This window comes from Diuraphis noxia, unplaced genomic scaffold, assembly GCF_037042655.1.
Source record: "Diuraphis noxia isolate RWA-SAM2 unplaced genomic scaffold, SU_Dnox_SAM2 contig0003, whole genome shotgun sequence".
NCBI lineage: Eukaryota > Metazoa > Arthropoda > Insecta > Hemiptera > Aphididae > Diuraphis > Diuraphis noxia.
The window spans coordinates 11,364,102-11,379,017 of NW_028301713.1; the positions used below are offsets into that span (position 1 = coordinate 11,364,102).

The window sequence follows — 14,916 nt, forward strand, 5'->3', positions numbered from 1 at the left end:
ACGAAAAACGATTCTGAACGGAGATGATTTGTCAGTCTAGGATATATTATATTTAAATATTGTCATATATTCTATTTTGAAACAAATATTTTATTTTTCAATTAAGACGCATTTTGCATAAGGCATGGTTAATCGATTAATGTAGTTATCATGTAGTTATCATAATTCATAATACCTTATATATACGAATACCTGGTTTGAGGATAAATCGTTATCATTACGCAATTTCATAAAAATTTAAAACTTGAACGCTCAAAACATTTTTCCTATAATGACGCTTCAAATTTTGTAAAAATATTTTAGGAACCTGGTATTAAATTTTCAAATCTTAGATATAAAAGGAAAAAATTTTATGAATTTCTAGGATAAAATAATTTACGAATTTTCGTGATTTTTACGCATGTTGTCAAAATTAAAATTTGAATGCATGTAAAAAAAAATTGTTCCTATATATTTCTTTTATTTTTCAACTGCTATTGTAAAAATATGACAGGAGCCTTGTATTAAATTTTCAAATCTTAGAATTAAAAAGAAAAACTTTTATGAATTTCTATCTAAGATAATTAGAACATTGCCGTAATTTTTACGTATTTAGTCAAAATTTGAACTGTAAATTCTTATAAAAAAAATTTGTGACTATATATTTATTTTATTTTTCAACTGCTATTGTAAAAATATGTTAGGAGCCTTGTATTAAATTTTCAAATCTTAGATCTAAAAAGAAAAAATTTTATGAATTTCTATCTAAGATAATTTGAACATTGCCGTAATTTTTATGTATTAAGTCAATATTTGAACTTCAAATGCTAATAAAATAAAATTGTGCCTATGTATTTTTATAAATTTTTAATTACTATAAGAATAACTAATGAGGAACTTTGTATTCAATTTTCATGTATTTTGATAGGGCCAAAAAAATTTTATCAACCCTTCAAAAAAATTTTTCAGAAAAATTGAAAATTTCAGTTGTCTATAAATATCTCAAAAAAAGTCAAAATATTTTTAAAATTAAATCATGTAAAGAAAATGCCAATCTAAATAACTGATAAAATTTTCACGTATCTACGACTTATACTTCTTGAATACTAACAAATATTTAAAATCGTTTCAGGATAAATCGTTATCGGAACGCTATTTCGTAAAAATTTAAAATTCAAACGCACCTCAAATTTTTCCTATAATGACGCTTAGTTGATAATGCACCAAGGATCTTCAATTTTACATCGGAAACCACCCCCAAAGTTTGAAATCGAAGCATTATTTCGACTAGTTATGCTGTACACAGACACAAAAAAAAAAAAAAAAAACACACATCATTGTAAAATCAATACATTCATCACTTCGTTCAGAATCTAAAACTAATAAAGATCGAAAATTGCATATACCTATGAATAGTACAACATAAGTCAAAATTTTTTGAAAATTTCATGGCGGTTAGAATTTACTTATAAAATCATGGTGAAAATTTCATGTATCAATGGTCATTTGTTTTAAAGTTACATCAATAATCAAAATCGATTTTGTGGAAAACTTATTGTGCGTACAATTTCCCGTTTTTCCCTTAATTTTTAGTTTGTTTATCCCGATTATTTAGAAAAATATATAAGAATTTTTTACTTTTGACCACCAAAGTACCAACTAGATTCACTTTCTGATCGAATAAGGTACTGAAGTCAAAAATCGAAGCACTTTTACTGCCCCAAAACGAGATGACAGACACAAAAAAAAATATATTCATGGTTTTGACGAATTTTTGTCAATATTTGAACTTCAAATGCTAATAAAAGAAAATTGTACCTATGTATTCTTATAATTTTTTGATCACTATAAGAATAACTTATGAGAAACTTTGTATTTTAAAATTTCAAGTATTTTTATAGGGCCAAAAAAATTTTAGTAAAATTGAAAATTTGAGTTGTCTATAAATATCTCAAAAAAAGTCAAAATATTTTGAAAGTTAAATCATGTAAAGAAAATGCCAATCTAAATAACTGCTAACATTTTCATGTGTCTACGACTTATACTTTTTGAAAAATAACAAATATTTAAATTCGTTTGAGGATAAATCGTTATCGTTACGCTATTTCGAAAAAATTTAAAATTCAAACGCACTTAAAATTTTTCCTATAATGATGCTTCGAGTTTTCTCTATAGCTACTTGAAGGAAAACTTATGGAAAACTAAGTGATGTATTTTTAATCCTTAGTTATAAACACAAAAAATTTTATGATTTTTCAACTTCAAAATTACTTGCAAATTTTCGCGTTTTCGACAGATTTCGTAAAAATTTGAACTATAAACGCTTATAAAAAAAAATTGTGACTAACGATTTTTATAAATTTTTAATTACTATAAGAATAACTAATGAGGAACTTTGTATTCAATTTTCATGTTTTTTTGGTTGTCCAAAATTTTTTTACCGACACTTCAAAAAAAAAATTTTCAGAAAATCGAAAATTTCAGTGGTCTATAAATAACTCAAAAAAAGTCGAAAATTTTTGAAAATTAAACTGTATATAGATATCACTAACATTAACATTTGGTGAAAATTTCAAGTATTTACAGTAATTAGTTTTTGAATTACAACCATATAAAAATATCGATTTGGTCGAAAACTGGTTTTGCGTAAAAATTCCCGTTTTACTGTCATTTTTTTTTTTGTTTTTCTCGATTTTTTTGAAAACTGTTGGAAAATGTTTACTTTTACATCGGAAATCACCCCCAAAGTTTGAAATTGAAGCATTATTTCGACTAGTTATGCTGTACACAGACACAAAAACAAACATGAAAAAAAAACACACACACAGCATTGTAAAATCAATACATTCATCACTTCGTTCAGAATCTAAAAAAACCAGCCGGTATAACAAATCTCTTATAGTTAAATTATAATCTGCGTGTTTCATTTGTTTTTATATTACTATTCACGAATTAAGATATATCTTAATTCATGGCACTATCTACTTAAGATAGTTTATTCAATTATAATTATAATAACAAGAAGTTAACTAGGTGTTCAAAATTAAATCAGCACTCACAAACCCTATTATTTAAATACCTACACTATCACTTTGCCAACAACTAAAAAATCATAATATTTTCCTTGGTAGGTACCTTATTATTATCTTGTTTAGTGTTAAATAATATAAATATTGAAGATTTTCACACAGTTATAGCAAATATGATGTATGTTTATTAATTAATTAAACATTACACGAATGAATACAATTTCTAAATTTTTTCTTTTCAAAAACGTTACTTGAAAAATAACAATATCTCCTTATATTTGTTACACTAATTTCTATAGGTACAATTATGACACTAGATTACTATAGATAGGTAAACAATTTCAAGGCACGAATTTCCAAAGGAATTTAGAGTATTGGTGGTTAGATACCGAAAGTAAAATATTTCTTTGCACCACCAGAAATTGAGGCCAATTTACGCCACTACCTGATATGTATAATACATGAATTAAAACCTACAATAATAATTAAATAATTTAGACTTAGTAGATTACTAGTAGTTAGCACGGCGAAATCAACTCTGTTTGGCGACGTAAAACACCTAAAATACTTACTAGATTTATTTATCGCGGAAACTGTTAACGACTAGACGAACTGTTTAGGGGTGTTTAGTATGTATGTTTATGGGTGATAATTATAGTCATTTTCCTTGGAACTATGCAAATACGACTAACAAACAACGGTCCTCATTTTAATTACCTACATTTTTTCTTACGTATTATAATAATAATTCTATTTATTAATTTTTTATTATTATCTATTGATCACCGTTTCGCGTCGGCGAATTCTGCGTATTTTGAGTGCTATGTATCGGATATATCGTATCATATTTACACTCAAGTAAGTGCTTAAAAAAATGTATTTCCTCCACGTGTTACTATCATCATATTTATACAAACAAACCGTTTTCTATAACAGAGCAAATTCTATATATTCTAATATTGTAATAATAATATATCAGATTGCCTGTGAAAAGTATTCGGGATTTTATAGAAAAATTCACTAAATTGTTTTTAAAAGGTGTTTTAAAATTTCATCGTAATATTTTGTTTCATTTAATCGGTGGTATAATATAGCACCTGCGGGTTAGAAAACAATAAAGAAACATCGTTAACGGTTAATGTATTATTTTACGGTTAGATTAAACCATCGTTAATTATCGTTAACCACAATAGGGGTTAAGCTCGTTTGACAAACTAATTCGACGGTTGGTTTCACTTAATAGTTTCCAGATCTTAGTGGATCACAAACTTTTGCGGACCTCTAAACTTTTAACATTTAATACCCACAATCGGTTGTTCTATACACAGGTACATCAATTACTATTATACGCAATATATACAACAAGCCCCGCAGTGTATATATATATATCATTACGGCGTCATTGACTAGGATTGATACCTACTAAGTACTAACTGTAAGACTGGGATTTTGATGCCCTAAAAAGTTGCAACAAACTAAAAATATACGCAAACATTACAAGTGTACACTAAGAATTATTTAAAAAAGCTTATAATTTAAAATAAAGAAAATCCTTTACAATTATTAAAAAATAAAAAATAAATATTTTGTGAGATTCATACGATGTTTTAATATGAAAAGTAAAAAAAAATTGAAACTCGAAACTGCCATCAAAATCCCAGATCCCTATTTTCAATGGTAATAATTTTTAATATAATGAAATACGACGTAATAAGTAACAAAATACGAATGTGTAACACTGACTTTGGCTTGGGTGTCCGGCAACAGGAGGCAATTGTACAGTTCGCCAAAATTTGATGCTATGACAACCGAGGGCGGTATGGTGTCCATGACAAGAATGGAACAGGCATCCTCGCTGTAATTGTCGTCGGCGGGCGGGTACATGGTCAGCGGACCTGTTATTTTGTCCGACTTTATGTTCATCGAATCGTCGACAGTTGTATTCAGACACAAGACTTCACCTGCGAATTACAGCATATAATACATATTATATACAGGCGAGTTTAATACCATTATTTAAGTTTTCGAATATTCGAAACTTAAACGAATGTACACGGCACAGCAGATTTTGACACAAATTGATACCTATCCTACCAAAATCGGTAAATTAAAAAGGTTGGCTCGTGGTGATGTGTCCACCTGCACGTTACGTTATGCTAACTTTACTACCAAATTCACTTCTATATACTGTTTGGAATATTTAAAAGTTTGAACACATCATAACGTCAGTAACTGCAAGGAATTTAATTAATTTAAATTTAATCCGAAATTATGGTAGATAAGTTGCAAATGTTTGCAATTATATCTATCTATATATACCTACGTTATCATCATATATAATGTTGAGTATGTACTACACACATTTAATAAAGCATGTATTTATGATTTCATAAGGCTATAGTATAGTATCAGATAAAATATTTTTAATTTTTTTTTTTTAAATTGTTCTAGGCTTTTATAGGTTAGGTTAGGTTAGGTTAGGCTAACCTAACCTAACCTTCTCTATTCGTATTATTTATTTATTAAACTAAATTCGCTTACAAAGAAATTTTCGGCTTCAGTGTATGATTGAGAAAAATTTGTGTGGCAACCTTATATTATAATATCAAACTGTATTATCTTACCGTTTCCTTGCAACACGAGTATGGGCCATATGATTGACGGATCCGACTGAATTCGGCTGCCGAGGAGTACAGGTGGCGCAAAATCAAAGTCCACGGCTGTGTCACCCAGCGAAGCCAATATCTGAGAGGTCTGCCGGCCAAGTCGCCAAATGGACACGAGCTTACCGGTGCCTTTGTCAACCTCGAACAGCCGCAAACAGTTTTTGTTGTTGGTGAGTACCACGAGGTGGTTGTCCTCAGGGCTGCCTGGATACCACCGGACTCGTTTCACGTCCGTCAAGTGTTTGGTTATGAAGAATTTGTCTTGTAGGAGCGATGTGCTGTGAATAAATAATATTAAATAATAGGATATAGTAAATAAGATGTAGAATGGTGACAGACATTGGAATATTGATGAAGGTATATTTTATAGTTGTCGAAAAATACTAATATTTATAATATATATGCGTAGTATACATTTTTTTTTTGATCACATAACTAAACGAACATATAAAAGCAAAAAATTAAATAGAGAAATAAAACCATCAATATAATTATAATATAAAATAGTCGGAGTAGAGGCAACTGCAGCAGTGAACAATTAGAAAGAGAGTATTTCATGATGTATGAAATTGTAAAAGAATTAAGTAACAGTAACTCGCCCCGTAGCGTTTAATAACGCTAGCTAACGATTATACGTAGTGTATATACGTACGCGTTTAGATACAATAACGGATGTTTAAAGCGCACTTGGAAGTTTACCGAAACGGAGCAAATTTGAAATTGCGAGGACTACCTAAGTCGGTCGTCGACAGAACAAAAGTGTTTTTGTTGTTGTATTTTTTTAAGAACGACTCATGTACGGCGTGTAAGATAATTCGCAGAATATTCACTCGGAGAGGGTTCATCTCGGTCGAAATGTAATTGCGCGCTGGTATTTTCGTTCGTAAACAAATATACGAGGGGATACGGATTTGCTTTCCATTCTAGTGAAATTCATTAGTAAACCATGCGTTTTACAGTCATTAATAAATCAGCCGAATTTCGAATAGAAACCATATACCTACACAGTTGTTACAATTTGTTAAGTCAATAAAGTTTAACGTTATTAGTAAAGTTCGCATGGCTCCGCCGCGAGGTGCAGAGGTGGATATGATGGTTCAGTACATTATATACAATAATATACAGGAATGGGCATATATTATAGTTTATTGTACCGGCAACTGTACGTCGGAGTTCACGATTATGGAAGTGGACTTGAATAAAATCCTATCCGACGACAAGATTCCTCCCTAGTCCCTCCTGTAATTTTTCTGTTACCTATTTAATATGCAATAAGCAATTATTATAACACTATAGTATGACGCGGTAGCCGTACACCAAACGAGAATATTACTAAAGTATTATATTATTTTAATAAAGGCGAGTTGGCGGAATATCATATGTATTTATCAGAAATATAATTGGACATATTCCCTTCTGTATGCGTTGAAACAACAATATTATATAATGTTGATATTTTACCTTTCTTTATTTTAGTGCATATAGGTATAGATTCACGCGATAACTAAGAAGTACGAGTAACCAACTTACATGTTATCGTTGTCGCGGAAACGTAAAAAAAAACTTTTTAAAATTGCAGTTAGACATATAAGATTATTAGAAAAAATATTTTTTGTATGATATATTATGAGAAAAAGTACACGTACGTATAATTTTTTGTGCATTTATATTTTTTCAATCAGCATTTAAGGTATTCAATATTAGTATTATCCATAATAACAACGCGATAAATTAACAGTAAGCCAACTAAGCCATGACAATTATTTAGATAGAAAAAAACGAAAATAGTCTACAGAAATTCGTATTAGCTGACTATTGATGATGATCGAGATGATAATTATAAATATTTTAATCGAATAAATTATGCACCCATAAGCTAGCTGTTCACCCCTTTTTTGTTTTTAGCATAACCTACTTTTGTTTTTATCACGTCCATCGCAATACCGTTCGAGTATCTATTATTCGTGTGTATAAATTATGTACAAACTCTAATTTGTTTTTCACTCGGTTCCCGGCCGTCAATTAGTGCTGAATGACACCGAGCCAACGTCAATTCGTCCCTCTTTTTACCGATATTTCGAAAACGTCAGGAGCATAAAAAGGGTGTGTACTCTTGGCAAGTCATGCCGGATGTACCGCTTTGTTGATAAGCGCACGGATTTGATTGCGCGTTACTTCCGGCCAAAATTGGATGAAAAGTAATCGGAGCAAAAGATTTTTGGCCCAGTTTTAATAAAACACGCGTTAAGCAGCCATGTGTACACACCCCTCTCGAAAAAAGAACCAAACGGACTAGAAAATGCGCGAAATGAAATATATTATAATAAAAACTTTCGGGTACCTACCTTACAAATTTCGTGCTTATCCTGATGCAGATAAATAAAATATCGTAAAATATGAAGTACTAAGAGACCGCACGTGCATCAAAGATATCTAATATAATTAAATTTTCGGAAATAGGTGGTTCTAAATGTTGAAATGAGTATTCTGTTATATATTATGCGACATACGTGTATTAGGTTTGTTTAATTAATTATAATTTTCATGTATATTAAAAAAATGGCTGTTCAATTACTGCACAATTTATTAAAAGTATTGAATTTGGTATCTACATTTCGTAAAATGCAATCAAATACTCAAATGTTGGATTGATTTGTTTTTATAAAATGAAAATGTTTTTAAAACGTTCAAACATACGGATGAGTAATTAATTTTTATTATTTAGTATAGGGTGTCTCAAAAAGAACGCCGGATTTAAATCTGCTATACATCAAATTTATTTTTCTCAAAAAAACATTACAAATATATCATTCTCTTCAGAATAAATTGAGGTTTAACAGTGAAAAACAACATAGGGCATATAACCCCCCCTACTAGCCCTACAGGCGATTATTCTTTCCATAAAATTTACCATCACTCGATCACACATTGCCCCATCAAGTTCATTGAGGACACGACTAATTTCTTGCTTAAGTTCCAAGACGTTTCGGACTTTGTTCTGGTAAACTCGTGACTTAGTGTATCCCCATAAGAAAAAATCACACGGCGTCAAGTCGCAAGATCGAGGTGGGTAGCTTTGGTCTGGTAGTGAGTTTTCACTATTAAAATACGCTGGGCTTTACTGTACCTTTCCATTGCGATACAACATAAACAATGACTAAGAGTCTAAGAACCACAAAACCCCTTTTCAACACAAAACCTCAATGATAACAGATAACAAAACTATCAAAACCAGCGCAGCCAACAAAAAAAACAAAAATGGCGGCCTTTTCAAATCCGGCGTTCTTTTTGAGACACCCTTTATAATACTAAAATGTTTTCAGACATTGCTATTGTTAGACTATATTGAGGAATTATAGTGTTTTGAAACTAATCATAATACTATTACATTGTAAGACCCGGCTGTGATGTATATAGGTACGACCAAGAGACGGTAAGTCACCGTATGCCCCTTTGCGTGTGTGTATAAGCAGTTATAGTATGGTCACGGTGTATAAAAAGTGGTTTGGTATATTATGGTATCGATTATCGGGAGCTGATGGTGGACGTATACGTTGCAGTGTCAGTGGCGATGGCGTCGGCAACGGTGCCTTAATAGCCGGTCCATTAGCGTAAAAGTTAATCGCAGTTCCGGTGCTCGTAAAATGCACTTGGCGCGCCAAAAACAAAAGTATGTGCGCATCATCCGATGTTCGAGGAGGTTCTTTATTAAACGTTTTGCGTGCAGTGTACACTCGCGCTCAGATAAAGTATATATATAACGACCGACCGAGCACAGGACTACATTATATATACTAAATATATATATATATACGTAGGTCCCGTCGAGACATCGGAAGAGAGGTATCATTAAGAATCGCTGCGGATCACGTGTGGCCCCCGGACTCCCCAGCAGCTTCCGGTGTAGACATATATAATATTATGACGCGCGGCACCGTCCACCGCGAAATCCGTCGTTCCGCCCGTCCCGCGCCGGATAACCTATAAAAACCCGTCATCGCCGTTTCTTATCGAAAGAAGTTTCGTCTATTATTTATGGAATTCATTAAAAGTTCTCATCCAAACGACGCGCGACCCTCGGTCGCTTTTCTTTGCAGCAGCAGTATAAAGCAGCTCACGAGTGAAGGTGTATAATATGATTAAGAGGGGGGGCGATATTACATATATTAAATAGATAGCTGTGTGGTTTTTATAGGCGTTCAAAAGCCCTGCAAGATAGTGGATTTGACGTGCATGCGTGCGTATTATAGAGACAGCTGAAAAGTAGGTAGGTACTCGTACATAATAATATTTTATATAGAGGGCTCGCGATGTTCGGAAAACCACCTATATCACGAATATATAATATATATACGGTAATAATAATAATAACGTCGCCGTTGTGAATAATAATTACTTATTAGTTAGATTTATATACATATACATATATATATATATATATACACCGTCAAACGAATACATAACCCCGAATAGGTATATAATATATGACGTATAAATATTTATGTGCGGCTGATAACAATTATTTCTGATCGTACATGTCGTTTTATGTACGTCAACGTTCCAGTTTATATGTAATATTATTTCCGAAAACAGTTATTAAATATATTGTATCGTTCAATAAACATTATTTGGATAAGTATTCGAATTGCCATTAAAACTGTACAAATGTTTACTGCCGTATATTATATAGTTAGTCTTTGGGTTATTAATAATATTATATTATTGGTTTGCATGCAAACATGGAACAAGCTCATTACTTTGATCAGAGGCGGTTTGAATGTATTATACTTATTGGTGCAAGACAATATATAGACACCCCCCCCCCCCCACCACCACCATCATAATAGAAATTACAAATAAATATTTTTTAATAAGTTTATAGTTTATAATTATAAGGCCCTTATATTCTTAACTTGACGCTTTCAATAGTTTCAGCCACGATTATCATATGTCATTGATTAGGTACTTTATTACTTTTTTCATTTATTGAACATTAAAATTAAACATTGCGGTCAGCACATGCTCAACCAAGACCACCCACCCCCCTAACATTGGCGGTGCAGTGCACCAAAAACAGTATACTCAAACCGCCTCTGACTTTGATTCGTAGATTTAATACATAAATTAAAATTTTAAATAAGAAAATCTGTACTCGGGTCTCTCCTTCGCCCTAACAATCATCGATTGATATGATTGATGAGCGGTATACGTTATAATAACTATTAATAAGAGGTACCTAAACGACGATAATATAATAATAATAATATTAGCAACAGCACCTTCCTACCTATTTGTTTTTAACATTATTACAACTTAAGCAATGAGTTGACAAATAAATGTAAGTATACCAACACTACTAGCTGGGTGGTATAGACTATAGAGTAATTATGTTAAATTTTCATTTTATAGAATAATAAATTTAACTTTAATTTTGTTTCAATAGGTACATAGTTTTATTTTTATAATCTAAATAAAATGTTGTCGTGACATTGAGGTCAATATAAAATATTGTTTTAATATACAGTGTTATTAAAATTATTTGTATTAGTTCAGTATAGTATTATAGCTAATTCCCTAACTTTTTAATATGCATAAATGTATAATGCATATAAACTTTTATTTTGTTTCAATAATTTCTAAAGATGAAATATAATACTCTCATGACCTGGTAGTGTCTGGTAACACTATCGCAGTATAATTAATGAATCTTTCATAGCATGTTATATAAAAAGAAAATTTAAACTCGAAGAAACATTAATGAGAAATTATTTAAATCACTTTTCAGATTTCACCTAATTATCACAGCATTTTAACGTCCTTCTCGTTATTAACCAATCAATGCTTCAATATCCATATTATTAGCTAAATGTTTGAAATTGAATTTGAGTTCAGTAATTAAAATTAACTAAACATAACTATTATTATAGATACCAAAAACTTTTCTTTCTACGTATAAATGTATCAATTATTAGATAAATAAAATTTTATTAGATAAATAAATCTAGTTGTTTAGTGTTTACCAATTGTTACGATACGTCTATACTTGATTTATTTTTGACGTTTTTTTATATGAATGCATAATATTATTTATTGGACGCTTTGTGACGATAAGACAAAAGTTTTTCAAGATCATAATTTTTAATTGTTTGAGAGTCTATTAAATATTGATGGTAACGTAATATTATTATTTCCCAACGGACGGTTGGCGGTGTGGCTAATAACAATATCCTAAAGTCCTAAACAAACTACTGCGGGATTTTTAACATTAATCTCACGTGCTTTCATTTATACCCTTTGGACCCTGGGCAACCAACCGACACACAACAATAACGTATAAATTCTTAATTTATTATGCGACCGCGAAACTGGCCACCGAAGGAGGCATATATACATTCGCGATTCCTGCGGTCAGATTGCGGTTGGTAGAAACGGGTATATTACACACCGAGAATACGTATGGATTTAGAATACTAATTTTAATATTTCACAAAGAGCCAATCCGGAACTCAGTTTTCCCAAAACCCCTTATTATATAACCGTATGGTATATACCTATCTGTCGTTCCAGTCCCTAAACGTCCTTATGAATACCCCTATTTGGTTATATAATCTCACTTTCAACAGAGATATATTTCTTCTCCAACACAAGATTTCTAATCGTAAAAACTATGTTAGATTTTAATCCTATGTTTTCATTAGAAAAGATTACATATTTTTTTTATATATATTTTAATATAATACTTGTAGTCTAAGAAAATTTAGGTATATAAAAACATTGACCTAAGTTATTCAAATCTTATAACAGCATAATTGATATGGAGTTCCATCACTGCAATGCAATGACAGACAGGTCGGTATTTAAGTTACAGTCAAATTTTTACGAGAAAACATTTTATCCGATATGTGAAATATTTAATTATACGTCTACAGTATAACAGACGTATAATAGCTGAATATGAGTTAGCTTAATTAATATATTTATATTATGAAATTTACTAGTTATATTTGCTAAACAATTTAAAATTTTATTTTTAATATTGATTATTTCGTTTATTCGGTTAGGTTAAGTGTTTCTAATCATGTGATGTATTGTGTTGTTTTAACAATATAATCTTCAAGGTAGATCTGTTAGGATATATAAATGAATCTAGTGAAATTTGCAAAATAGAAGGTGTAAAGGGACAATGTAACTAAATATAATGTCTATGGCTAACCTTATAATATTTACCCATGAAATTACGTGACAAATAAGGACATGGCCTAGGATAGATATTAGTAAATTGTGTTTATCTTCTATTAAGTCAAATGTCAAATTAAAATTTGAATTTTCATTTTAAAACAATCGATTTTTAATTTCTGAATGAACACCTACTGAATATATTTCAAAAAAAAAGATTTACGATTATCCACCTAGGTATATTTGAAAACAATTATTTTTATTAGATGACCATCAGCTAATTACCACGGACTATTGTTAATGCCTTGACATAATAATAATTTTTTACAAATCATACAGTCATTCCGTACATATAAAAGTGCGTTTACATCACGAATTAAGATATACTGGATACGGAACGGAGCAAGGGGAATTACCCGTTTCCGCCAAAATTTGAAATGACCGCGCCATCGCCCGTTTCCGCCAATTTACCTGCTATTCACTTATTCATAATTAATATACACAACATTTTGTCATAGTTTTAATAAATATAATAATAAAGTAAAAATCACTTATTCATAATTAATATACACAATATTTTGTCATAGTTTTAATAAATATAATAATAATACTATATAATAATCATTACGTTCCACTAGTATTTGGTTTATTACCTGATAAAAAACAAGAAACTTATTTCAAAGTATTAAGTGTTGTAACAACTAAATGTGATGAATATGATTTAATATTATATCCAAAAAGTATAAATAATAGACTTTGAAATAGCGATTCATAATACTGTCAAATTAGTATGGCCTAGTTGTGCCATCAAAGGATGTAGATTTCATTTAATTCAGTCATGGTATAGAAAAATTCAAGAATTGTCGATTACAAAAAAAATAATTGGTTAGAGCACACATTTGGATTGATGTATTTAAATCCAGAAGACGTATCAGATTGTTTTGTATTTAATTTAATGTCAGATAATCATCAATATACACAATATGCAGATTATTTATTAGAAACTTATGTACACGAAAATTCAAAATTTCCTCCAAAAATATGGGCATGCATGACAGAAAGTTTATGTCAAACAACTAACAATTGTGAATCGTTTCATTCACACTTTAATCAACAGTTTTATAAATCGCACCCAAATATAAGTATATTTTTAAAAATTTTGGTTGAAAATGTCCAGACGGACACTTACATTAAAACAAACAGCGCAAATTTAAATATCCCGAATACCCCAAAAAATAAATCCACTTTGTTAAAATGTGATAGGACTAATAATAGGCTATAACTGATTTTAAAAATAAACTAATATCGCGTTATTCGTACGTAAAGAGTGTTGCATTTAATTATATTAAATAAATTAACAAAATATCAAAATATTATATGTATTTATGAAAATATCACTTTTTATTATTATTATATTTATTAAAACTATGACAAAATATTGTGTATATTAATTATGAATAAGTGATTTATACTTTATTATTATATTTATTAAAACTATGACAAAACATTATGTATATTAATTATAAATAAGTGATTTTTACTTTATTATTATATTTATCAAAACTATGACAAAATATTATGTATTTATTATTTGATTTATTAGTTATTTATATATTTTTCAATATTTAATATGTACCTACAATAATTTCTAGTTAAAACTTAAATACATCTTAAAATAATAGGAATAATACTCCAATGAATACGGAATATATTATAATAATTTTATCGGGGGTCGTTCGTTTGTATAAAGTCAACTCAAATTAATTAAAACATATTTTTACCAAAAATATGGAATATATTACAATAATTTACCATAGCAGGTAAATTGGCGGAAACGGGAATCGAACCTTTTTTTAAATTGGCGGAAACAGGCGACAGCGGAATCGGTCATTTCAAATTTTGGCGGAAACGGTACATGCCCGGAGCAAGTTATCGTGTCAATAAAATGAAACCGAAAAGTGCTAAGACAATAAGCTGCTGTGTCAAGAATACTAGCGCTATATCTTAATCCGTGGTTCACATTAAGTAAACAAAACCAAACATATTTCCATCCATGCATAAAATAT

At 30.2% G+C, this 14,916-nt stretch overlaps 1 protein-coding gene across 1 annotated transcript in view; it reads right to left on the reverse strand.

Annotated features, from left to right (window-relative positions):
• Positions 1–14,916, reverse strand: part of mbo (Nuclear pore complex protein Nup88) — a 42,989-nt gene that overhangs the window by 5,220 nt on the left and 22,853 nt on the right. Inside the window, exons 3-4 of the mRNA XM_015511733.2 lie at positions 5,633–5,952; positions 4,752–4,969 (exon numbers count right to left, since the gene is read on the reverse strand). Coding sequence (XP_015367219.1) covers positions 4,752–4,969; positions 5,633–5,952 — 538 coding nt within the window. The remainder of the gene's footprint in view (positions 1–4,751; positions 4,970–5,632; positions 5,953–14,916) is intronic.